At 50.9% G+C, this 26,008-nt stretch overlaps 1 protein-coding gene and 1 non-coding gene across 3 annotated transcripts in view; one reads left to right on the top strand and one right to left on the bottom strand.

Moving 5' to 3' along the window:
- The first annotated feature begins 1,509 nt into the window (after positions 1 to 1,509).
- Positions 1,510 to 1,581, top strand: TRNAA-UGC (transfer RNA alanine (anticodon UGC)). Its single transcript has one exon. It is a non-coding gene; the product is annotated as a tRNA-Ala (tRNA).
- Positions 1,582 to 6,655: 5,074 nt separating this feature from the next.
- The window catches only part of DHX37 (DEAH-box helicase 37), a 34,104-nt gene continuing 14,751 nt past the window's right edge, over positions 6,656 to 26,008 (bottom strand). The window contains exons 8-27 of one of the 2 annotated variants that reach the window (XM_060193271.1): positions 25,318 to 25,431; positions 24,826 to 24,927; positions 24,553 to 24,667; positions 23,241 to 23,336; positions 22,986 to 23,068; positions 20,823 to 20,967; positions 20,360 to 20,436; positions 19,842 to 20,074; positions 15,796 to 15,907; positions 13,678 to 13,784; positions 13,393 to 13,581; positions 11,642 to 11,766; positions 11,409 to 11,525; positions 10,574 to 10,746; positions 8,590 to 8,704; positions 8,313 to 8,450; positions 8,133 to 8,227; positions 7,970 to 8,043; positions 7,426 to 7,523; positions 6,656 to 7,334 (exon numbers count right to left, since the gene is read on the bottom strand). In XM_060193271.1, the coding sequence (XP_060049254.1) occupies positions 7,249 to 7,334; positions 7,426 to 7,523; positions 7,970 to 8,043; positions 8,133 to 8,227; positions 8,313 to 8,450; positions 8,590 to 8,704; positions 10,574 to 10,746; positions 11,409 to 11,525; positions 11,642 to 11,766; positions 13,393 to 13,581; positions 13,678 to 13,784; positions 15,796 to 15,907; positions 19,842 to 20,074; positions 20,360 to 20,436; positions 20,823 to 20,967; positions 22,986 to 23,068; positions 23,241 to 23,336; positions 24,553 to 24,667; positions 24,826 to 24,927; positions 25,318 to 25,431 (2,394 nt within the window). In that variant the 3' untranslated portion in view covers positions 6,656 to 7,248. Of the gene's footprint in view, positions 7,335 to 7,425; positions 7,524 to 7,969; positions 8,044 to 8,132; positions 8,228 to 8,312; positions 8,451 to 8,589; positions 8,705 to 10,573; positions 10,747 to 11,408; positions 11,526 to 11,641; positions 11,767 to 13,392; positions 13,582 to 13,677; positions 13,785 to 15,795; positions 15,908 to 19,841; positions 20,075 to 20,359; positions 20,437 to 20,822; positions 20,968 to 22,985; positions 23,072 to 23,240; positions 23,337 to 24,552; positions 24,668 to 24,825; positions 24,928 to 25,317; positions 25,432 to 26,008 lie in introns of both variants that reach the window. The other variant, XM_016184936.2, reaches the window with a different exon arrangement.

Here is a 26,008-nt window from a genome sequence, read left to right on the forward strand (position 1 = left end):
GCGAAGGCCCTGAGGTTGAAGGGGGGCCCAGCGGGGTGGGGGGAGGGGGAGTTTTACTGTGCTGAAGGGCAGAAAGAAGGCCCAATGCACGTAGCTTACTGGATGATGGCACAGGACTTGGAGGCCACTGGAAAGTCAGATGAAGGGGAGAGAGGCCCGAAGAGCAGATTTCGGTTTTTAAAGGCTCCCTCTGGCTGTCAGGCGGAGAACACACCCCAAGTGGCCAGGGTGGGGTGGGCAAGGACGCCCCACTGAACACCAGGCAGGGGCTAGGACTGGATGGGGCGCCAGGAGGCAGAGGGAGTGGAGCGGGGAGAGGGGAGGGGCTTCTGGACAAATTGTGGAGGTAGAGTTGAGGGAACTTGCAGATAGCTGGGGTGTGGAGAGGAGAGGGGAGAACTTCTCACTTAGGGGTATACTTGGATGAGTTATTAGACTAGGAAGAAAGTGTACAAATTGAGGTGTTGAGAATGTTTAATGGTTTTATAAGTGACTATTATGCTTGAGGTTTGAAAGTCCCAGGTTCAATCCTTGAAACCACCACCATAAGCTAGTGCTGAGGAGAAAAAAGCAGCCATTTGCTTCATTTATGTAAAAAGTATGCCTTCTGCTTCATTTATGTACTTATGTTGCATTATGGAATTTATGTCCCTGTATCATGGTATCAGCATAAACTGATTTAGGCTGAGCAAAGTCCTAAATTAAACAGAGGAACCCATAGGTACTGTGGGAAGGTGCTTCCAGCTTGAGCATGAACTTCCTTGAGTTCATGTGTGTTTGGAAACGTGATTATTTTCACTGCAAACAGGCTTCCTTGATGCTGCTGTGTGAATGTGACACTGCTATGGTATGTTGAGTGGCTGCCAGATGTCCCATGAGGTGGCTGTCCCACAGGAAGCTAACAACACCCTGTCCCTTAGCTCAGCTTCCAAACTTAGGAACAGTACCTGGGATTGGGAACAGCCTCAGGAGCCATCTATTTTAAGTCTCTTTTCCAGGTATTTCATTTAATTTGATTTTTATTTTATTTGGCCCTTCAGCTCTCTCCTCTCTGCTCCCCACAGCTGGTAGCTGTGGATTCATGGTACGGTAAGCCCCAGCAATAACCCAATTGCCACCAATAATTGGTGGCAATTAAAAAGCAAAACAAAAAGCCAATCATTTAAATAGGGCTAAATTTCTCCCTTTAGAGGCTATGTTTATTCACTAATAATGAATAAGGTTTTGTATTAGGGATGCTTTCCTCTGCCTTCTCACCAGAAATGGCCTTTTTTTCCCCCCCGCCATCTGTTAGGTGTTTTTTGTTTGCTTGTTTTTTGCATCGTTACTCATGAAGCTGAACACCTACTAGCCGTTTAGCCTTTAAATAAATATTTAAAGGTTTATCTATTAATGAATGGGAAAACAAGCAAGCAAAAGAGAAGCTAAACATTGCTCTGGTATAAAATCTGCTCACTCAAAGGTGCATCTCTGTACATCTTCAATTTCAGAGAGCCACTGATATAGCCAGGGGATGTAGCTCAGTGGTAGAGCGCGTGCTTTGCATGTATGAGGTCCCGGGTTCAATCCCCGGCATCTCCACTTTTAGTTCTCCTGCTATCCAAATATTGATTGGAACATCAGGAGCCCTGACCTCAAGGTGCCTTCTCAAACACACACCCCAGGTCATTTGTATCAGGGAATTGTGGAGTTCTTATGCTATCAAATGCTCTGAGGGCTGTGCCATTAAGAATACAACACCCTCTCTTGCCCAGTGTCTGGGCACAGCCTCCACATCTATCAATTTTTTTTCCTTATTCTAGCTGTCCCTCCAATTCTCCCCTCTGCTCCCCATTCTCTGGGGGACCAACGCTGCCAGTCTGGCTGGTGTCATGTAAAGAAGGCTTACAACATCCCTCATCTGGCAGTGAGGGTGGGGATGAGGGCAGGGAGGTGTTAGTTTACTCTGCTATTTACTATTTCTCATTCGATGAAGCGAGCGCAGGACTCTCTGGTGCTCAGAGACTCAGGCTGTCTTTAAAGTGGTTGTGTCAGATTCCCAGGACAGGTGTTCCATGCTGTATGTGAGCTTTGCTCTGGGTCATTTGAGTTACTGCATTCTGAAGCGAATGTCTAGTATGGATATTAATGTTGCTTTCCGGGCCTATCTCAGTGGGACACCCTGTAGAGAGCAGCACTATTCATTTTATAACATGCACTCTACTAGGTGAGCCCCACCCAGCCCCTAAACATTTATTTTACAGAAAAGCAGAGAGGAAGACCATGGAGGGGGGTTGGGCGGTGGCACACTGGGTTAAGCACACACATCAAACCTCGGCTCCCCACCTATAGGAGGACGCTTCACAAATGCCCTATCTTCCTGTCCCCCTGTACTCCCTCAATATCTTTGTCCTATCCAATAACAACAACAACAAAAGGCCACCTGGAGCAATGGATTCATAGTACAGGCACTGAGCCCCAGCTATAACCCTAGAGGCAAAGGAGAGAGAGAGAGAGAGAGAGAGAGAGAGAGAGAGAGAGAAAACAGCATTGAAACTTACTTCCCTTGGGGGCTGGATTCAAACCTGGGCATATACACTTGGGGGCTCAAACCGGGATCCTTACACCGGTCCTTGTGCTTTGCGCCACCTGTGCTTAACCGCTGCGCTACCACTCAACTCCCCATTAGAGTCTTTTTGTAGGTTTTTTTTTTTTTTTTTTGCCTCCAGGGTTATCTCTGGGGCTCGGTGCCTGTCCTACGAATCCACTGTTGGAGGCTGTTTTTTCCCTTTTGTTGCCCTTGTTGTTTATCATTATTGTTATTATTATTGTTGTTATTGCTGGATAGGACAGAGAGAAATGGAGAGGGGAAGACAGAGAGGGGAAGAGAAAGACAGATGCCTGTGGTCTGGGAGGTGGAACAATGATAAAGCTTTGGACTCTCAAGCACAAGGTCATAAATTTGATTCCTGGCAGCACATGTGCCAGAGTGATGTCTGGTTCTTCCTTTTTTTAAATATTTATTCCCTTTTGTTGTCCTTTTTAAAATTGTTGTTATTGATGTTGTTGTCATTGTTGAATAGGACAGAGAGAAATGGAGAGAGGGGAAGACAGAGGGGGAGAAAAAGATAAGACACCTGCAGAAAAGACCCCCCCATGGATAGAGAGCTGGGGGTTCAAACCAGGATCCTTAAGCCAGTCCTTGTGGCTTGCGACACATGCACTTAACCTACTGTGCTACTGCCCAACTCCCTTCTATCTTTATCATAAATAAATAACACCCCCCTGTAGGTGTGGAGCCAAGGGCTCGAACTGGGATCCTTTCGCCAGCCCTTGCTCTTTGCACAATGTATGCTTACCCACTACTACCCAGCCCCCCATTGCTATTTTAAATATTTAATATTTTGTTTATTTATTGAATAGAGACAGACATTGAGATGAAGGGGGAAAGAGATAGACACCTGCAGCTCTACTTCACCACTTTCGAAGCTTTCCTCCTGCAAGTGGGGACCAGGGGCTTAAACCTGGATACTTGAGCAGTTAACATGTGTGCTCAACCAAGTGCACCATCAACTGGCCCCTTGTTAATTTTAGGGGCCCGAGCAGTGGTGTACCTGGCTAAACACACAGTATTATGCACAGGGACCTGAGTTCCAGCCCCCACTACCCACCTGCTTCATGAACAGTGATGGTCTGCTACCTTTCTCTATCTTTCTCTGACCTTATTTCCCCTGCCTCTCTCAATTTCTCTGTCCTAGCATATAAAAAAACTTTACATATTTTTTTTTTAAAAAAGATTTTATTTATTTATGAGAAACACAGGAGAAACAACCAGACATCACTGTGGCACATGTGTTGCCAGGGATTGAACTGAGGACCTCATGCTTTGAGAGTCCAATGCTTTATTCACTGCACCACCTCCCGGACCACCATACTTTTATATATTTTATTATTTTTGCCTCCAGGGTTATCACTGGGGCTCGGCGCCTGCACCATGAATCTACTGTTCCGGGAGGCTATTTTTTCCCTTTCGTTGCCCTTGTTGTTCATCATATTGTTGTCATTGTCACTGCTGTCATTGTTGGAGAGAATTTCAGAGAGGAGGGGAAGACAGAGGGGGAGAGAAAGATAGACACCTGCAGACCTGCTTCACTGCTTGTCAAGCAACACCCCCCTACAGGCGGGGAGCCAGGAGCTTGAACTGTGATGTTTAAGCTAGTCCTTGTGCTTTGGGCCATGTGTGCTTAACCCGCTGTGCTACTGCCCAATCCCCTATTCTTTTTTTTTTTTTTAATTTTATTTTATTTATTTATTCCTTTTTGTTGCCCTTGTTGTTTTATTGTTGTAGTTATTATTGTTGTTGGATAGGACAGAGAGAAATGGAGAGAGGAGGGGAAGACAGAGAGGGGGAGAGAAAGACAGACACCTGCAGACCTGCTTCACCGCCTGCGAAGCGACTCCCCTGCAGGTGGGGAGCCGGGGTTCGAACCGGGATCCTTATGCCGGTCCTTGTGCTTTGCGCCACCTGCGCTTAACCCGCTGCGCTACAGCCCGACTCCCCCAATCCCCTATTCTATTAATATATATATATAATTTATTTAAGAAAGGAGACATTAACAAAACCATAGAATGAGAGGGGTACAATTCCCATAACCTGATCTCCATATCCCACCCCCTCCCTGATAGCCTTCCCATTCTCTATCTCTCTGGGAATATGGATCCAGGGTCGTTGTGGGATTTTTTTTTTAATTATAATTTTAAAAAAATCTTTATTGGATAGAGACAGCCAGAAATTGAGAGGGAGGGGTGATAGAAAGGGAGAGGGCAGGGGTAGATACCATAATGGTTATGCAAACAGACTGTCAAGCCTGTCTGCTCCAAAGTCCCAGGTTCAATCCCCTGCACCACCACCACAAACCAGAGCTGAGCAGTGCTCTGGTTAAAAAAAAAAAAAAAAAAAAAAGAAGAGGGAGACAGAGACACCTGCAGTCCTGCTTCACCACTTGCAAAGATTTCCTCCAGGTGGGAGCCGGGGGCTTGAGCCTGGGTCCTTGTGCACTGTAATGTGTGCTCTGAACCTGGCCTCTTTATTTATTTTTTTTACCAGAGTATGCTCAGCTCAGGCTTATGGTGGAAAAGGGGACTGAACCTGAGACTTTGGAGCCTCAGACTTGGAAGTTTGTGCATAAGCATTATGCTATCTCCCTGCCCAAGTTTGTTTGTTCGTAATATTTTATGCTGGAGTGTCCAACACTTTTCTCTATAGTACCACCCTCTGGGCTGCTGCTGTCCCCCCACCCTCAATTCCTCTTCATAGCCTTTGACTGCACTCTGCCTCATCAGATAATAGTTCATCTGATGATAGCAGTTTGTCGTATTTCATTCTTTTTAATTAAAAAAAAAAATTTATTCTGGTTGCCCTTGTTTTATTGCTGTTGTAGTTATTATTGATGTCTTTATTGTTGGACAGGACAGAGAGAAATGGAGAGAGGAGGGGAAGACAGAGAGGGGGAGAGGAAGATAGACACCTGCAGATCTGCTTCACCGCCTCGGAAGCGACTCCCCTGCACGTGGGGAGCCGGGGACTTGAAACAGGATCCTTATGCCTGTCCTTGGGCTTTGTGCCACCTGGGCTTAACCTGCAGGTGGGGAGCTGGGGCCTTGAACCGGGATCCTTACGCCGGCCCTTGTGCTTTGCACCACGTGTGCTTAACTCTCTGCGCTACTGCCCAGCTCCCTCTTTTTTTTTTCTTTACATATATATATATGTATTTAACCAGAGCACTGCTCAGCTCTGGCTTATGGCGGTGTGGGGGATTGAATCTGGGACTTGAGAGCCTCAGGCATGAAAGTCTCTTTGCATAACCATTATGCTATACCCCCACCCTCTTTACTTCTATATTAAAAACTCTGTTGGCACAAGGACCAGTGTAAGGATCCCGGTTCTAGCCCCTGGATCCCCACCTGAAGGGAGTCACTTCACAGGCAGTGAAGCAGGTCTGCAGGTGTCTTATCTTTCTCTCCCCCTCTCTCCATTTCTCTGTCCTATCCAACAACAACAACATCAATAACTACAACAATTAAAAAAAAAAAGCAACGAAAGGGAAAATAAATAAATTACATCATCTCCCATACTGATCTCATACTTCCATGGCATCAAGTATCTTTTCTTGTCATTATTATTATTATTATTATTATTTTTACCAGAGCACTGATCAACTCTGGCTTATGGTGGTACAGGGGATTGAACCTGGGACTCAGGCATGACAGTCTGCATAGCTATTATGCTATCTACCTCCACCTGCCATTGTAGTTTTCCATGATGCTTTAAAGGATTTTTTCCTAGCATTTTAGCAAATAATCAGTGCAGTTTCCTTAACATTTGCACCTTCTTGCATTGGGGACACAGGATGGTAAGGGAAACGGTAAAGGCACTTGTGTCACTGGGCCTGCTGGGGGGGGGGTTTTTGGCATGGAGGCCTGTCTACCTAGGGGAGGGCTCCAAGGGGCTCACACTGAATGTGAGAAGCCGTGGGGGGGGGGGGGGGCAGGCAAACAGACTTTGCAGGCAAGGGACCAGGACCTGTGACAGTGACTGGGTGCTCTGAGGAAGCGGAAGGGAGAGAAGGTGGCCCAGGGCTGAAGTGTGACGTGACAAGGAACTGGGACAGAAGCATCTGGGTGGCGGAAGTGTTTATTCCGGTGGCAAGCAGCCCACCCAGGAGCTCAGTGGGGACCCTCACCATGGAGAAGGGCAGTCTCCTCCACCCTTCCTTCCTTACAACCAGGGAAAAGCGGAAGGAGAGTAAGGGGCTGGGGTCCCCAGTGTGAGCACCCGTCTGCGGGGCACCAAGAATGTCCAAAGTCAGCTCTTTGTCACCGAAGAGGAGGCTCCTGGTGGGCAGCTGGGGGCACTGTGAAACCAGGTCCCGTTTTACTGAGGGATGGGGGTGCGACTCCCCATGTCCAGAAGGACAGAGCAGAGGAAGGACCCTGGAGGGAACCCCCACACTGCCTTCTGCCCTTTCCTACTCCACCCTGCTCCTCAGGGACTAACGTAGTCCACAGAAGGCACTTCAAACAGGGACTGGCACCATCTGTCCCTGAATAAATAGTCATAAAAAACAACAACACTGTCCTGACCCATGTGGCAGCCAGCAGTGCCCATGCTCAGGCTGAGAATTGGGCTTCTGGAGGCTGGGCCTGTCCCTCAGGATGGCCAGGCTGGAAGCTGGTTGTCACGTGGCCCCTGGTCCCTGCTGAGGGGTGTCAGCGGTTCCCGGTGGGGGGCCAGGCCTTCTCCACGTCGCTGTGCATGGCCTGCGGGAGCCACTCACAGTATTCAGCTAGTAGATCTGCGGGCAGGAGAGTGGAGGGTGAGGCGGGCGCCCCCTCCCAGGCCTCGGCCACCCCCTCCGCCACTGGTGGCACGCTGGTCAAGCTCACATTTGGGGTCTTTCTTCCATGCGGCCAGCAAGGTGTCCCGGCTGCAGGCCTGCTCGGCGACCAGGGCTTTCAGGAGGCTCTCGGTTCTGGGCTGCAGCCTGTGAGGGGAGGGAGGTGAGGCGGGGGTGTTTGGTACCACCTGGCAGTATCCCCCCAAAAAAAAAACTCCATGCTCGCTCAGAATGTCACTTGTGTATAGTTGGGCTGGGGAGACAGCATAACGGTTCTACAAAAGGCTCTCCTGCCTTAGGTGGAGTCTGGGACCAGGCAGTGAGTGACAAACCAGAGGGTTCATCTGGTCCCTAGGAGCTGGAAAAGGGCCGCAGCAGCGCCCCCTAGTGTTTGGAGGAAGCACGGCTCTGAGGACACCTCTTTCGAATTTTAGCTTCCAGAATTTAGGAGAATGAAGCTATTTCTTCTAGCTCTTCTGCAGGAAGTCATGTGAGAAGGTAACTCCCCCCCCTCACTCCCCCCCCCCCCCCCCCCCCCCCCGCTCCTACTCTCCCCACCCCCGTTCCTTGCCCACGCCTGGGGGAGGCTGTACCTGGCCCATGTCTTCAGCATGGTGTTGGGGCTGGACAGTAAACAGCTCTTGTAGGAGGCCAGCTTGCAGAAGACCTGGGGAGAGACGGGGAGTGTGGGGGGTGTGGAGGCCCTGAGGTGCACCTCCTATCCCTGCCTCCCCCTGAGATAAGGGCTGCACCTACCTGCCCTTCCAGCAGGAAGCGGGCGAAGTGCTTGTAGCAGTCAATACCCTCTGGAAAATCCACCTGGATGGTGGGTAGCGGCCAGCTGACACGATCTGGGGGTGGAAGCCAGTGAGGGGAGTGGGCAGGAGGCCTGGATCATACGCCCCCAACCCCCCTGGTAAGGACAGCAGCACTCACAGAACACGCTGGCCCGGTGGCAGAGCACGCGCCCCGTGTCAGGGCAGAAGCTGGGGGGCGGCTCCTCCAGTGGTTTGTCGAACTGGCAGTAGGAAGGCAGCAGGGCGGGGATCCACTGTATCTCCACGGTGGAGACACCTGGGGGCCAAGAAGGGAAGGCTTGGGGGTCACACACCCTCCCCCCCCCCCCCGGAAGGGGATCACGGACTCTCCCCATCCCAGCCCTGACACAGGGACACGCAGGAGAGGGCTCATCTCCTGCTACCAGCCACGCTACCTTTCATGTACATCTTGGTGGTCTCCACAATCTCCTGGTAGACCACAAACTCAGGGAGCTCTTTGAAGAGGACAGAGCTGGGGTGGATGAAGACGGGGTCGTTGAGAAGTGGGGTCTGTGGACAAAGACACCAAGCACAGGCCAAGTCACCCTAGGGATTCAACTACGCAGCTGGATCGCTCATGTCAGAAGAAGTGCACTGTCCCCATGCAGAAGATTAGATCTGCCGCACAAAGATACCAGTGAGGGAGAGTAGGGGGACAGCACAGAAATGTATAATTATTATTTATTTTTTACTGCCACCATGGTTATTGGTGGGGTTTAGTGCCCTCCCTAAGAATCTACCACTCCTGGAAACTTTTTCTTTCTTTCTTTCTATATTATTTGATAGGACAGAGAGAAATTGAGAGGGGAAGGGGAGGTAGAGAGGAGAGAAAAAGAAACACCGGCTTTACCGTTCGTGAACTTTCCTCCTGCAGCTGGGGAATGGGTCTCAAACCTGGGTCCTTATACATGGCAGTGTGTGCATTCAATTGAGTATGCCAATGCTTGACCCCCATTTAAAATTTAAAAAAATTATATATATATATATATCTTATATTTATTTTTCCCTTTTTGTTGCCCTTATTTTTATTGTTGTTATCGATGTCATCGTTGTTGGATAGGATAGAAAAATCGAGAGAGGAGGGGAAGACAGAGAGGGGGAAAGAAAGGTAGACACCTGCAGACCTGCTTCACCACCTGTGAAGCGACTCCCCTGCAGCTGGGGGCTCGAACCGGGATCCTTATGCTGGTCCTGTGCTTTGCGCCACGTGGACTTAACCCACTGAGCTACTGCCTGATTCTCTATTTATATTTTTATTTATGTTGGATAGAGAAACAGAGGGAAGGGAGAGTAGAAGGGGGAAGGGAGGAGGGAAGGAGTGCAGGAGGGGGAGAGAGAAAGGCCTGCAGCAGTGTTGTGCTGCTTATGAAGCTTCCCTGCTTCAGGTGGGTACTTGGGACTTGAACCTGGACCCTTACACACTCTATATAAGGGACCAAATTTGGGATCACATGCCTGAGAGGTCAATGCTTTATACACTATGCTGCCTCTAGGCCGCTTCAGGAGCTTCAGGGATGCAGAGGTAATGAATGAGATGGGGTGTGACTGCCCATGCAACAGGCCTTTGTTTTGAGAGTGATGAAAGTGTTCTGAGATTGCTTATGGCTGGGAAACACACTGAATTATACACTGTACTTATATTTGCTTTCAGGGCTTTTTGTGTCTGCATGATTCTACTACTCCTGTGGATTTTTTTTTCTTTCAGCATCAGCTGAGAAAGGAAGAGGGAGAGGGACAGGGCAATGGCACATCTGGCTAAGCACACACGTTACAATGTGCAGATACCTGTGTTCAAGTCCCCAGTTCCCACTTGCAGGGGGAGAGCTTCACAAGTGGTGAAGCAGTGCTATAGATGTGTGTCTCCATCTCTATCTCCCCCTTCTCTCTCAATTTCTCCCGGTCTTTCTATCCAGTAAACAATAAATATATCTCTCTATATAACTGTATCTTTATAACTATATAGGGTGGGAGAGGGGGAGAAAGAGAGACCACAGAAATTCTTGTGAAGCTTCCCTTGTGCACAGTACTCCCACATGGGTCTGGAGGCTCTAACCTGGTCTGTGTGTGTGTTAAAGTGTGGACCTCAAAACAACAAGGGCAACAAAAAGGAAATAAATAAGTATTTAAAGAAAAAAAAAAAGTGTGGGCCTCACTGGGTAAGTGGTCCTCCAGCCCCAGTGAACTGTACACTTTCAAAGGTGAACTGAGTGATAAGCAAGTCACATCACAATTCAGTCAAGTAGGTGACACAATGGCCTGCAAGGCCTGTGACCAGGAGGGCAGGCTCTTACACATGCCTCCTGTTGCCAGGAGCCTTGAGCACCCATGGTCGGGAGGCAGTCCCTGCACCAGCTGCCTCGTTGCCCGCTCGGGCCCCACCTTGTAGGCATTCCTCCACTTGTCATCCAGCAGTTCCTCGCTCTGGACCCTGCGGGCCAGGTGGTCACCCAGGCCAGCTGTCACGATCTGCCGTAGGTAAGTCACCTGGATTTCGGAGGGGGGCTGCATTTTGGGGTCCACGAAGAGCCCGGCCTCTGGGCACACGGCATTGACTGGGGGCAGAGGAGAGTAAGGGCAGAGGTGCCGGGGCTGCCTTGGCTGTCGCCTTTCAGAAGGCCCATGCCAGCACCACATGGCCTGTCAGCTGCCTACCTTGGCCGCTGTCCCTCAGAGGGGCTGCCATCAGCAGGGGAGAGAGAGTTGGCTGCTCTGCTCACAGTGGCCCCGGGGACAGGACACAGAACTGCGTGGGCCAGGGCTTCCAAGTGCCCCCCATTCTATGCCTGGCCCTGGCGTGGTCTCAACGGGGGCCCATCTCTGTAGCTCACACCACCAAGGTGTGAGACACATGGACCGAGCCAAAGCTGTGCCCCGAATTCAACAAGGGAGCCCCGTCTACAGTAGTGGAAAACAACCAGGGTTGGACTCCGCTCAGGAGCGGGAAGCCCTAGGCTGGGGTCATGGAGGGGGTCTACTTGGCAGGTGTGGGGACAGTATGCTCTCAGGACTAAACTTTCACTGCTCGTGCACATCCGTCCACATGTTGACTGGACTGAGTGGGGGGTTCTGACTGCAGATAGCAGACGGATTTGGAAATACAGAACTTGTAGATAATAGGAGGATTCTATTCAGATCACATGGCTCAAAGCAGGGCGAGGTGTTAGAAGGGGCTGGGTTAGCTGGCTGCAGGGACCCTATGCTGGCATAGCCGCACCTGCTGTGGTCAGCTGGCCGCGCAGGCGCCGGATCTCCAGCATGGCCTTGTACCGCAGCCCGTTGGCCTCGCAGAACTGGGGGGAGCAGCCCGAGTACTCGCAGGCCCCCACGGCACCTGTGGATGACGTCAATGGGGCATGCTCACCCTCCGCCCCTGACCAGACCCTCTACCCCCCACCTCTGTGGGGCTACAGCTGGCCTGTCCTTTCCCCCACAGGGCCGGGCACATACCCAGCATCACCATGATGTCGCCGAGCTTCAGAGATGCGCCTTGCCCAGCCCAGATTCTCCTCATCTGGGCCACCCGCGCCCGCTGGCTCTTCAGCTGGGCCAGCTCCTCGTCGCTCGAGGCTGGCCTGCAAACACGACAGGCTATTGTCCTTGCCACTCCAAAAGTGACAGAGCCAGGGCACCGTGTCTTCATCAAAACAGGCTCACAGACAGAGAATTCTGGAGGGGCCATTGATCAGTGTGATTAGGGTCCAAGCTCTGGCTCAGAATTCAAGAGCAGCCACCGAGGTCAGAAACGTCTAAGCTTCTGAGCCTAGCAAGCCCGAGACTGGAAGGTGGCAGAGAGAAATCAGCCAGGGGCTGGGGGTGATGTGCCTGGCAAAGCACAAGCCCCCATGTTGGAGGACCTGGGTTTAAACACTCATCTCCACTTGCAGGGGGGAAGCTTTGTGAGCAGTGGAGCAGTGCTGCAGGCACCTTTCTTTCTCCCCATCTCTCTTTCCGTCTCTCACACTCTCACCTCAAATAGTAACAATAAAAAGCCACTGGGGGTGGGGGAAGAGAGCATAATGGTTATGCAAACAGACTGTCATGCCTGAGGCTCTGAAGTCCCAGGTTCAATCCCCTGTACCACCACCTGGGCCCCTATAAAAGAATTTTTTTTTTAACCAGAGCACTGCTATGCTCTGGCTTATGGTGCAGAGGACTGAACCCAGGACTTTGGAGCCTCAGGCATGAAAGTCTGTTTGCATAACCATTATGCTATCTATCCTTGCCCTGAAAGAAAAATTTTAATTGCAGCTGGGGAGGTGGCACAGAGGATACAAGTGTTGGACTCTCAAAAATGAGGTCTTGGGGGCCGAGCGGTAGCGCAGCGGGTTAAGTGCACATAGCACAAAGCACAAGGACCAGTGTAGGGAACCTGGTTTGAGCCCCCAATTCCCCACCTGCAGGGGAGTCACTTCACAAGCGGTGAAGCAGGTCTGCAGGTGTCTATCTTTCTCTCACCCTCTCTGTCTTCCCCTCCTCTCTCCATTTCTCTCTGTCCTATCCAACAATGACAACAATAATAATAACCACAACAATGATAAATAACAAGGGCAACAAAAGGAGAAAAATGGCCTCCAGGAGCAGTGGATTCGTAGTGCAGGCACCGAGCCTCAGCAATAACCCTGGAGGCGAAAAAAAAAAAAGTCTTGATTTCAATTCCCAGCATTCCTTGTGTCAGAATGACACTCTGATACTCTGGTTCTCTCTCCTCCTTGCTTATCAACCAAACAATCAGTCTTTCAAAAGGAACACTGTACTTTGCTTTGCTATTGATCAGTAACACAAAATCCTGAGTGCTCCTGGACGAGCCACCAAGTAGGGAATGGATCAGTGGATTTCTTCTCTTGACTGTGGAGAGAGTTGACTGGCCAGGTTCAAGTCCTGGCTGCACCTCACAGAACTGTCTTGTGGCTTCAGTACTTTGCCATGTTCAGGCCCAGTTTGAATCCCTTTGCTTGTGTTAACTAACCAAACCCTGTCAAGTTGGCTGTGATGGACATCTCATCTTCATCACCCAGAAGGGACAATGAGGCAAAGCCACCTTTCAGAGGCCACACACTCACACACAGGGCATGGCAGAGGGTGCTTTGAACCCAGGTTCTTAGCCCAGCATGCCTGGAGCCTTCAGCTACTGCTTTGAGAGACGTGGTACCAGGCCCTCTCCCTGGCATGACCCCAACGCCCGACCCCAAGCCCTGCACCTGTCCAGCTCCTCGAACAGCTCGCGCACAGTCATGGCGGCCACGATGGTGATGGCATAGGGCAGGCAGTCATGCTGGCGGCTCAGAGCCAGCATTTTGGCGTAGCGGGGCGCCACAGGGAACGTGGCCATGGTCCTGCCCAACTCCGTGATGGGGCAGCTCAGCTGGGCGCTCTGCAGCTGCTTCATCCTGGGGAGGAGAGACGGAAGAGCTGGGGCCCCAGCAGAGGAATGGTGGGGCTCAAGGAGGACCTGCGTTCCCCACTCCCCCCAGGCCCTGTCCTACCTTCCCGATTTCTGGGGAGCCTGCAGGGCACCCAGTGCAATCAACAGCTCCTCTGCAGCAACGAGGGCTTCCACAGAAGGGGGCGTGGGGAAGGGGAAGTTGATGACCTGGGACATGGGACAGAGTATGCAGAGTAGCAGGGTGGCCATCAGGGGAAGCAAAGAGGACAGGGCTCCACTTCTCCAGGGATACCATTCATGCTAACAATACCTGGGGGGCCTGGACACTCATAAAAGGGCCCAGGCAAGCGAGGTCCAAAGTGTTAGTGTAGGTGTGTGTGTGTGTGTGCACTCCCTCTTTCTGATTCACTGAGTGGTACACTCCGAGTCACTCAGTAGCAGAAGCCGCCTGTGAGTGAGCCAGGAACACACAGGTGTGTGTGTGTGCGCAGATGGGGGCATTGGGGAGAGGGCAGAGGGTAGTGGACTTTCCTGGCTCCGACTCCAAGGTCCCAGGTTCAATCTCCACAGCGCTACAAAAAGCCAGAGCTGAACAGGGCTCTGGTTTTTCTCTGTATCTTTCTCAACAGAGAAAAAAAGTTCAAGCAAATGCAGAACGTTCACAGCTGCATTATTCACAGCAGTCAAAGGTGGGAAGAGCAGCTAACAGACACAGGAAGCCTAGCGGGTGGCGCAGTGGGCTCTCAAGCAGGGGGCCCTGAGTTTCATCCCTGGCCTCACAGGTGCCTGAGAGACGCTCTGGTCTCCTCTCTCTTCTAGTGTGTTTGTTGTCACTGAGGTTTCACTGCTTCATGGTAATGTTTCAGACACACAGAAAGAGACCACAGCACTGAGGCTTCCTCCAATGTGGTCGGCGGAGCTGGGCTCTAACCCAGGTGGCACACATGGCAAAGCAGGGCACTGCCCCGGTGAGAAATACATCTTACAAGAAAAAACAATAATCTGTTTACTTATGGGGGAGACCCAGCGCAAACTATGGCACATTTGATGCTGGGGTTGGAACTCAGGACCCCTTGCCAGAGTCCACCCCAGCTGGGGAGACAGAATAATAGTTATGCAAAAAGACTCATGGCTGGTGGTCCAGGAGGTGGCACAGTGGATAAAGCATTGAATTCTCAACCATAGAGTCCTGAGTTCAATCCCTGGCAGCACATGTATCAGAGTGATGTCTGGTTCTTTCTCTTCTCCTATCTTTCTCATGAATAAACAAATTCTTTAAGAAAAAAAAAGACTCATGGCTGAAGCACCAAAAGCCCCAAGTTCATTCCTCAGCACCAGCATAAACCAGAATGGATTAGAGTTCTGGTTTAAAAAGCAGAAAATAAAACCTGAAAGTCTAACATCTAATTCACTGTACCATCTCCTAGTCTGCAAAAATATACATCTTTTTAATTTTAATTTTATTTACTGTTGAATATACAGAGAGAAATTGAGGAGGGAGCGAGTGATATAGAGGGAGAGAGACAGGGAGACACAAGCAGCCCTGCTTCACCACTCATGAAAATGTCCCTTTGCAGGTGGGGACCAGGGACTCAAACCCAGGTCCCTGTGCACTGTCATGTGTGCGCTTAACCAGATGCTCTACCACCTGGCCCCTGCAATAATAAATCTTAACAGAAAAATACAGGTACCAACTAGACTGTATACTGTGTCAGGGTTCAGATGCAGAAAGAAGTGATGACACATCTGGATGAGGGGAGCTTATAAAAACTGCCCTGCCTGAGGAAGCCAGACCCAGAAGCGGTGTGTGCGCGTGTGTGTACGCGTATGTGTGTGTGCACTGGTTACTGTGCTGAATGCTCTCTGGGTGTGAGGTTTCTGCCCGCCTGCGTCATGCCTCCTGAAATCAGAGAGAGGTCAGCAGCCCCTGCACAGGGAAAGTGTGAAGCCTGAGCAGGCAGAGCATTCTATGAGCCACAAGGACACTGACAGCACCCACAAAGTGGAGGCTCCTCCTGCCCAGCTTCTGTACATGTATCTGTGCTCCCCAGAGGCCCCAAGGAGCATCTGCTGATGTGATGGCCCTGAGTGTGTGTCAGGCAGCTAGCTAGCACCTCAGGCTGACCTCTCAGCCCCCACCCACCTCGCCCGAACCCCCAGACACTAAGTGTGGGGATCTCAGTGAGGTGGAGGAAGTGACAGGGGTGGTGTAACTGACCTTCTCGATGTTGAGGGCTTTCATCTGAAGAATCAAGTCTTCCACAGGCCTCCGTGTGATCTCGGGGGGAGGAAACTGCTCAAAGTCCCCAAAGACTGCAGATGAATAGAGCCTGTACAGAGAGAAGCGCCCCCCACACAGTATGTCAATGGGGGGGGGGGGGCGGTGAGAGGAGGGAAAAGCCTGGCCAAACCTCTCAGTTAAGGGAAATTTGATTAGGTCAGTGACAGAGTACATTCTGAACTTCCTGGCTCACAAAGCAGGGCCAGGTGCCAGCATGCAGGCGAACTGCTCCTTTGGAGGAGATGGCAATGGCCACAAGCTGACAGTGCGGACGGCCACGCTCTGGGCCTGGCTGGGGGCGGAGAGCACACCCTCTGCAGAAGTGGCCCATAAATAAAGCAGTATCTTCTTTTTTGGTGCAGGGCTTTGTGCTTGAACAACACCACCACTACCAAAAGGGTGGGTGTTTTGTTTTTTTTTAATTAAACTTTATTTATTCACTTTTTCCCCCTTTTGTTGCCCTTGTTGTTTATCGTCACTGTTGTTGTTATTGCTGTCGTTAATGTTGGATAGGACAGAGAGAAATGGAGAGAGGAGGGGAAGACAGAGAGGGGAAGAGAAAGACACCTGCAGACCTGCTTCACTGCCTGTGAAGCAACTCCCATGCAGGTGGGGAGCCGGGAGCTTGAACCGGAATCCTGATGCCAGTCCATGTGCTTTCTGCCAGGTGCGCTTAACCCGCTGTGCCACTACCCAGCTCCCTCTTTGTTGTTTTTTAAATTTCTGATAAAGGGGGAGTCGGGTGGTAGCAGTGTGTTAAGCGCATGTGGCATAAAGCACAAGGACCGGCGTAAGGATCCCAGTTTGAGCCCCCGGTGCCCCACCTGCAGGGGAGTCACTTTACAAGCAATGAAGCAGGTCTGCAGGTGTCTATCTTTCTCTCCCCCTCTGTCTTCCCTATTTCTCTCCATTTCTCTCTGTCCTATCCAACAATGATGACATCAATAACAACAATAACAATAAAACAACAAGGGCAACAAAAGGGAACAAATAAATATATTTTTAAAAAAAGTAACTTAGGGCACAAAAAAAAATTCCTGATAAAGACAGAGGAGAGGGGCCCGGTGGTGGTGCATCTGGGTGAGCGCCCACATCACAGTGCATAAGGACCTGGTTTCAAGCCCCTGGTCCCCACCTGCAAGAGGAAAGCTTCAGGAGTGGTGAAGAAGGGATGTAGGTGTCTCTCTACACCTCTGTCTCTCTCTACCCTCTCAATTTCTCTCTATCCAATAATAAATAATATACATACATACATATCATCCAGGGTTACTGCGGGGGCTCTGTGCCTACACTATGGATCCACTGCTTCTCGGGCTATTTCTTCCCTTTTGTTGCCCTTGTTCATCGTCGCTGTTGCTATTATTTTTATTGTTATTGCTGTCATTGTTGTTGGATAGGACAGAGAGAAATCGAGAGAAGAATGGAAGAAAGAAAGGGAAAAAGAAAGATAGACACCTGCAGACCTGCTTCACTGCCTGTGAAGCGACTCCCCTGCAGGTGAGGAGCCGGGAGCTCAAACCAGGATCCTTATACAGTCCCTGTGCTTTGCACCATGTGTGCTTAACCTGCTGTGCTATTGCCCAGCCCCTAATAATATATATGTATATTTAAAAATCTATATATTATTTATTTATTTTGAATAGAGACAGAGAGAAATTGTATGGGGAGGGGGAAATAGTGTGGAAGAGAGACAGAGAGACACCTGCAGACCTGCTTAACCGCTTGTGAAGCTTTCCCTCTGCAGGTGGGGACCAGGGGCTTGAACCCACATGCTTATGTACTGCAATGTGTGCACTAACCAGGTGCGCCACTGCCTGGCCCCTTATAATATATATATTTAGAAATATTTATTTATTCCCTTTCGTTGCCCTTGTTATAGTTATTATTGTTGCTGTTACTGATGTCGTTGTTGATATCGTTGGTGGATAGGACAGAGAGAAATGGAGGAAGGGGAGAGAAAAATAGACACCTGCAGACCTGCTTCACTGCTTGTGAAGTGACTCCCTTGCAGGCGGGGAGCCTGGGGATCGAACCAGGATTCTTATGCCACTCCTTGCACTTTGCGCCATGTGTGCTTAACCGCTGCAATAATATATATATATATATATGTGTGTGTGTGTGTGTGTGTATATATATATATATATAATTTTTTTATTATTTATTTTCCCTTTTGTTGCCCTTGGTGTTTTTTATTGTTGTGGTTATTATTATTGTTGCTGATGGATAGGACAGAGAGAAATGGAGAAAGGAGGGGAAGACGAGAGGGGGAGAGAAAGACAGACACCTGTAGACCTGCTTCACCACCTGTGAAACAACTCCCCTGCAGGTGCGGAGCCGGGGGCTCAAACCGGGATCCTTATTCCAGTCCTTACGCTTCGTGCCTCATGCACTTAACCTGCTGCGCTAACGCCCAACTCCTAATAATATATTTTTTAAAGAGAGAAGGAAAAAGAGAGAGAGACAGAGAGAGAGAAGAGACATTGTAGCACTAGTCCACTGTTCACAAGCTGCCATGTACGGTGCTCTCACGAAATGTCTGGGTCTCTGCAGTGGTCGAGTGTGCTCTACTGCTTGAACTACTTCCAGCCCCCAAACAGTTTTGTTTTTTTTAAGATTTTATTTATTTATTAATGAGGAAGACAGGAGGAGAGAGAAAGAACCAGACATCACTCTGGCACATGTGCTGCCGGGGACTGAACTCAGGACCTCATGCTTGAGAGTCCAAAGCTTTATCGCTGCGCCACCTCCGGACCACCAAACAGTACTTTTTATGGCATGTGAAGCATACATTGAAATAGTCAGTAGCGGAGAGGCTAGGTGATGGCGCACCTGGTTGAACACACACGTTACAATGCACAAGGAGCATTTGAGCCCTTGGTCCTCACCCACAGGGGGACAGCTTTGCAAGTGGGGAAGCAGTGCTGCAGGTGTCTCTCTTCCTCCTCGATTTCTTTATTTTTTAAAGATTTTATTTATTTACTCATGAGAAATGATAGGAGAGAAAGAACCAGACATCACTCTGTACATGTGCTGCCAGGGACTGAATTCGGGAGCTCATGCTTGAGAATCCAGTGCCTTATCCACTGCGCCATCTCCCTGGCCACTACCCCTTGATTTCTTACTGTCTCTAGCCAGTAAATAAAGATAATAATAATAAAAAAATTTGAAAAGGGGGACGGGTGGTGGCACACCTAGTTGAGCAACATGTTACAGTGTGAAAGGACCCAGGTTCGAGTCCCTGGCCCCCACCTGCAGGGAGAAAGCTTTGCGAGTGGTGAAGCAGGGCTGCAGGTGTCTCTCTATCTCCTCCTCCCCTCTCGATTTCTGGCTGTTTCTATCCAATAAGTAAAGATAATAAAAAAAATAAATAAAAGTATAATAAAAAAATAAATAAAAATTTGAAAAGTTAGTGTGGGGGTAGAAAGCTCAATGGTTATGCAAAGAGACTCTCATGCCAGAGGAAGCTCCAATAGTACCAGGCTCAATCCCCTGCACCAGCAGAAACCAGAGCTGAGCAGAGCTCTGGTTTGAAAAAGGAAAGAAGCATACACAAAAGTTGTCAACAGGGAGTCGGGCAGTGGCGCAGCGGGTAAAGCGCACATGGCGCAAAGCGCAAAGACTGGCAGAAGGATCCTGGTTCGAGCCCCCGGCTTCTCAACTGCAGGGGAGTCACTTCGCAAGTGGTGAAGCAGGTCTGCAGGTGTCTGTCTTTCTATACTACTCTGTCTTCCCCATCTCTCTCCATTTCTCTCTGTCCTATCCAACAACAACGACATCAATAACCACAACAATGTTAAACAACAAGGGCAACAAAAAAGGGGAAAATAAATAAATGTTTTTAAAAAAGAAATAAGTAATAAAAACAAAAAGTTGTCAACATAAACCAAGTCAGCTGAGAAAGGAAAGAGCAGCAGTATCTGAAAGCCCACAGCAGCCCTGGAGGGATGTAGCCTGGGAAGCGCTGGGGACCATTGGAGCCTCACCTGTAGCAGTGTCCAGGCTCTGTTCGGCCTGCACGACCTGCCCGCTGGTCAGCTGAGGCCTGGGACACCCAGGTGACACGGAAGGAGGACACGCCGGTGACACGGTCGTAGTAGCGCTTCTTGACCTTCCCACAGTCCACCACATACTTGATGCCTGGGATGGTAAGGGATGTCTCGGCTACGTTGGTGGCCACCACACACAGGCGGGTCCCCTCAGGGGGTGGTTTGAAGACCTGGCATGGGGGCGGGGGGGCGGCAGTGAGAAATCAGGGAAGACCTCCTGGGTCGGAAGTAAGGGTGCAAAGATAGGAAGTGAATCCGCTCTATGAGGCCTCAGCCATCCCTGGCCACCATCCCCTAAGTTAAACGCAGTGAGGTGATTCTGTTCTCCAAGCAGATCTATCAGGAAATCTGAGGGTGGTGACCAAACAGCTGGAGGACTGACCTGGTGCCATCTGAGTGCCCCAAAGCTGCCCCATCAAGAAAGCTTCCCCATACCCCAGGCCTGGCACTCTTACCTGCGCCTGCTTCTCGGGGGCCAGCAGAGAATAGAGCGGGAGCACGTGCATGGGGAGTGAGGCATCTGGCTGCCCACCTACAAGGGGGAGAGACTCACTGGCACCCCCAAACGCCCAGTGGTGGGAGCCAGTCTGAGGCAGAGTGGGCAGTCAAGGCATCGAGGCCTCAAAGACTCTCCCCACCCCAAGTCACCCGCCACAATGCAAAGTCCACTCGTAGGATGAGTTGTACTGCAGGCCTCCTGCTTTTAGGGGGCTGAGGGAGGGCAGAGGCCCATGGACTGTTCCACATGGCCTGGGCCTAGCGCACTGTGTGGGCCCCATCTGGCTTGCTGAAGGAACTGAGGGGCAGGGCTGGGGAAACAGCATAATGGTTATGCAAAAGACTTTCATGCCTGAGACACCAAAAGTCCCAGGTTCAAGCCCCCGTACTCGGGGGCACCAGGCCCTGTTGAGACCACACCTGTGTCCTCTCCACCGTCCCCCAAGTCCAGGTCGAGGTCAGAGCCCAGGGCATCCTCTTCGTCGTCCATTTCTGCCTCCCTGTCTTCATCACCTTCACCGACAGGCAGCACTGAGTAGTTGTCCAGGCTGATCTGGGGTAACGCCTATGGCAAAGGAGACTTCTGAGAGAGCAAGTCACATGGCCTCTCTGCCTCGCTTTTCCCATCTAAAAGCTGGGGATCCTCTTCCACAGCTGATCTGTATAGAGCATGTCAAGAACTTCAGCTGTGGGGGGCCAGGCAGTGGGGCACCCTTTTAAGAGCTTACATTACCGGGAGTTGGGCAGTAGCGCAGTGGGTTAAGCACAGGTGGCACAAAGCGCAAGGACCGGCATAAGGATCCCCGTTCAAGCCCCCGGATCCCCACCTGCAGGGGAGTCACTTCACAAGCGGTGAAGCAGGTCTGCAGGTGTCTATCTTTCTCTCCCCCTCTCTGTCTTCCCCTCCTCTCTCCATTTCTCTCTGTCCTATCCAACAACGATGACATCAATAACAATAACTACAACAATAAAACAAGGGCAACAAAGGGGAATATTTAAAAAGCATACATTACCATGCACAAGGATACAGGTTTGAGCCCTAGCTCCCCACCTACAGGGGGCAGGGGGACAGCTCAAGCCCCTGGTCTCCACCTACAGGGTCAGAAGCTTTATGAACAAAACAGATAGCAGTGCTAGTGCTATCTCTCACTCTCGAAAAATAAAGAAAGGAAGAAAGGAAGGTATCAGGAGTGGTGGAGCCCTGTAGGCACTAAGTCCCAGAGATAACCCTGGTGGGGGAAAAAAAAAGGGAGCCGGGCGGTAGCACAACGGGTTAAGCACAGGTGGCGCAAAGCACAAGGACCAGTGTAAGGATCCCGGTTTGAGCCCCCAGCTCTCCACCTGCAGGGGAGTCGCTTCATGGGCGGTGAAGCTAGGTCTGCAGGTGTCTATCTTTCACTCCTCCTCTCTGTCTTCCCCTCCTCTCTCCATCTCTCTGTCCTATCCAACAATGACAACATCAATAATAACAACAATAATAAAAAGGGCAACAAAAGGGGGAAAAAAAAGCGCTTCAGGCTGTCAGCACACAGGAAGGCCAGTGCCTATGAGGTGGTGGCCCTGGAGCTGAGGGTCCCTAACAGTCCAGCCGGCCCCTTCCCTCCCCTATTCATGAAGATGCTCCCTGGGACCCTCAGCTAAGGCAGTCTACCTAAGGCACACAAATCCACCACTCCCAAAGGCCTTTTTTCCCCACCTTCTATTTTCTTTGATAAGACAGAAAAATTAGGGGCCAGGCGGTGGCGCACCTGGTTAAGCACTCACATTATAGTGCGCAAGGACTCAGGTTCAAGCCCCTGGTTCCCATCTGCATGGTGAAAGCTTCACAAGTGGTGAAGCAGGGCTGCAGGTGTCTCTCTATCTCCTCCCCCCTCTCAATTTCTCGCTGCTTCTATCCAACAATAAATAAAAATATTAAAAAGAGAGAGAGAAATTGAGAGGGGAAGGGGAGGGGGAGAGGGAGATAGAGAGGGAGAGAGACAGAGACACCTGTAGCACTGCTTCACCACTCACAAAGCTTTCCCCCTGCAAGTGGGGACTGGGGGCTTGAACCTGCATCCTTGCTCAGTGTAATGTGAGCGCTTAATCAGGTGCACCACTGCCTGGTCCCAAATACTTATTTTCATGAGAGAGTGAGACAGAGACTGGGAGGGGGACACGCCAGGGCATTTTAAATATATTTTAATACTTATTTATTCCTTTTATTGCCCTTGATGTTTTATTGTATTTATTGTTGTTGTTACTGATATCGTCATTGTTGTTGGATAGGACAGAGAGAAATGGAGAGAGAAGGGGAAGACAAAAAGCGGGAGAGAAAGGTAGACACCCGCAGACCTGCTTCATTGCCTATGAAGCGACTCCCCTGCAGATGGGGAGGCGGGAGTTCGAACAGAGATCCTTATTCCCGTCCTTGCGCTTTGCACCACCTGCATTTAACCCGCTGCGCTACTGCCCGACTCCCAGGGCATTATATTTTAAAAATTTTCTCTCAAGATGGATGTAGCCATATGGGGCTATCAGCTGACAGATGGGAAAAGGCGGCTTCAGTACAGACACACCCGACCTGCCCCAGACTCTACATACTGTCACTGCCTGGGCCTTCCTTGCCCTTGTCCTAGACTTCTTAAACTTGCGCATTTCCTTTGCAGAATCTTTCTGGTCATCCTCTTCTGGGGGAAAAAAAAAAAACAGGTCAGGGAGGAAGACATCCTTCGGCCAAGGCTGGGTCATGAGGCCTCTACCCTTTACCATCCAGAGCACCATCTCCATGTCGGGACTGTTTACACGGGACAAGCAAACAAAGTCAGGTGCTTCAGGGGAGTCCTGCAGTGGGGTTACCTGGCGGCTTGTGTCTGGTGTGTGGAAAGGCTTTCCTGAGCCGGCGGCACATGGCGTGCACCTCAGCCTGGCCCGTCAGGAACACCAGGATGCCGCCTGTGGAGAGAAGTCCCTTGGCTGTCAGTTGCCCACAGCAACTGTGGATGAGTGCTGGCCACCTGCCAAGTCCCGCTCCAGAGGCAGAGGGGCTGAGGCCAGTCATAGAGGGACCACACACACAGTGACAGCAACCATGCCTAGCGTGAGGGCACTGTGATGGGGAGCTGAGCCGAGTCACCCTAATGGCCTGGCAGTTCCCAGACCTGGGCATAGGCTCCAAGGATGAGGGAAGAGGGGCCAGGGAGGGGACTCAGCTGCAGTGTATAGGCCTTGTACATGTGAGGCCCTAGGTTCAATTCCCAATGTCTCATAAAATGGAGCAGCCATGCTTTGGTGCTTTAAAAAAAAAAAAAAATCAAAGGAGGGGGGAGGCTAGGCAGTGGCGCAGCTAGTTAAGCGCACATAGTATTAACCACAAGGACCTGTGCAAGGATCTGGGTTTGAGACCTGCAGCTCCCCAGCTGCAGGGGTGACGCTTCAGAAGAGGTGAAGCAGGTCTGCAGGTGTCTCTCTTTCTCTCTCCCTCTCTATCCCCCCATCTCTCTATCCTATCTAGTAAAAAATGGAAATAAAAACGAAAGCAAGAGGCCACTGGGAGCATGGATTCATAGTGGTGGCACTGAGCCCCAGTGATAACCCTGCAGGCAAAAATAAATAATTGAAGGAAAATAAAATCAAAGAGACACAAATGACCCTCATGCCTGAGGCTCTGAGGTTCCAGGTTCAGTCCCCAGCATTACCAGAAGCCAGAGTGGCACACCTGGTTGAGTGTATACATCATCATGTGCAAGGACCTGGGTTTGAGCCTTCACTCCCTGCCTGCAGGAGGGAAACTTCATGAGCGGTGAAGCAATGCTGCAGGTGTCTGTCTCCTATGCTATCTCCCCTTCCCTTTTCAATTTCTGTCTTACCAAATAAAAAGGGGTAAAAAACAAACAACAAACCGCCTTGCACAGCCACTTACAAACACAGTCAAAAAGGTTGAACAAGCCACCTGCCCATCAACAGATACTGGAGAAACAGAATGTGGCCTGTTTGTGTGAGGTGCTCAACAGCTGGTAGGGCCTCAATATCCAGGTGCTGGGTGAGCGGGCCTGTCTGATGTGGGCAGGTGGCTTGTCCATGCCCCCTCCAGCCAGTCTTTCACACCACGCATTCAAAGAGTTCAGAAGCTGGAGCCGCTGAGACACCGGGAGCAAGGCCGGGAGCCCACCTGCGGGCAGCATGCGGTGAATCTTGCAGACCTTTCGGAAACACTCTCCGCTGTAGTCGTCCAGTGGCGTCCGCTTGTTGAAGTGCACGGTCACCGGGAACTGCCTGGACTCCACCTGTGAGAGACCCCCGAGGAGGAGCCCTGAGGCAGGGTGCCAGCTTTAGCACCTGCTGGGTCCTTCCCTCCTCCCTGAGCCCCACACTCTCCCTCAGAGCCACCCTGCCACCAGTGTCCTTGCTCTGTCTCAGTGAAGACAAGGCCCCTGGGGGTCACCTTGATGACGGGGGGCGGCTTGGCGAAGAGGCGCTGGTTCTGGGTGAAGTCCTCCACCCGCAGTGTGGCCGACATGATAAGCAGCTTCAGGGGCAGGTGTCTCTGTGGGGAGGGATACAGGGACCACAGCTGCTCAGGGCAGGAACTTCTGCCCTTGGGTATCCCTTCTCCACCCTGCCAGGGATTCCTGGGCAAGGATGAGGGCAGGCCCTGGCCTCCTGGAAGTGACCTGTAAAATAGGTCCTCAGAATCCCCGCTGATGATGGAACACAAGGGGGTGGGCTGTGAAGTGTATCCCCTGTGGAGGGACAGAGGGGGAGGTCGCTGCTGTGACTGTCTGGACCCAGGCGGCGGGCTGGACTCAGGCCTGGGCTGTCTACACAGAGCCACAGTACCAGCTATGCAGGGGGGGGGGACTCTGCCCCTGGAGACTCCTTAGACACGGGACAGGGGAACAGACAGGTGTGGGGGCTCCTCCTGCCCTACACACACCTTGGCTCGGAGCATCACGATGCGGGACAGGAGGCCGATGAGGATGTCCGTGTACACGCTCCGCTCGTGGGCCTCGTCAATGATCACCACCTTGTATTTCAGCAGCAGGAAGTCCTGCAGAGGGTGGTCAGCGGGGTGAGGCTTGCCGGTACCCTGCCAAGCACCCCCTAAGGTTACTCCGCACCCTAATATTCAAGGAGCCCCTGGATAGTTGCGAGGATGCCGGAGCACTACGTCTGGAGGAGTCCTGCACTGTCACCTTGGTCAGTCACTTAGCTTCCTGTGCCTCTGTTTCTCCTTTCTTTCTTTTGAAAATAAACTTACCTGTTTATTAAAAAGAGAGACAGGTCCAAGAAGGATGACAGTGGACCTAGTGGGGGTTGTATTGTTATATGGGAAACTGGGGAATGTTATGCATGTGCAAACTATTGAATTTACTGTTGAATGTAAAACATTGATTCCCCAATAAGGAAATTAAAAAAAAGAGAGAGACAGGGAGTAGGACAGTGGCACACCTAGTACCAGCACAGGATATGATGTGCAAATACCAGGATTGGGCACCTGCTCCCACCTGCACGGGGTTGCTTCTTGAGTGGTGAAGCAGGTCTGCTGGTGTCTCTCTCTTTCTCCCTCTCTACCTTCCCCTCACCATGGGGTGTGTGTGTGGGGGGACAGGACACCAGAGCATGTA

This window comes from Erinaceus europaeus, chromosome 6 (assembly GCF_950295315.1).
Source record: "Erinaceus europaeus chromosome 6, mEriEur2.1, whole genome shotgun sequence".
Taxonomy (NCBI): domain Eukaryota; kingdom Metazoa; phylum Chordata; class Mammalia; order Eulipotyphla; family Erinaceidae; genus Erinaceus; species Erinaceus europaeus.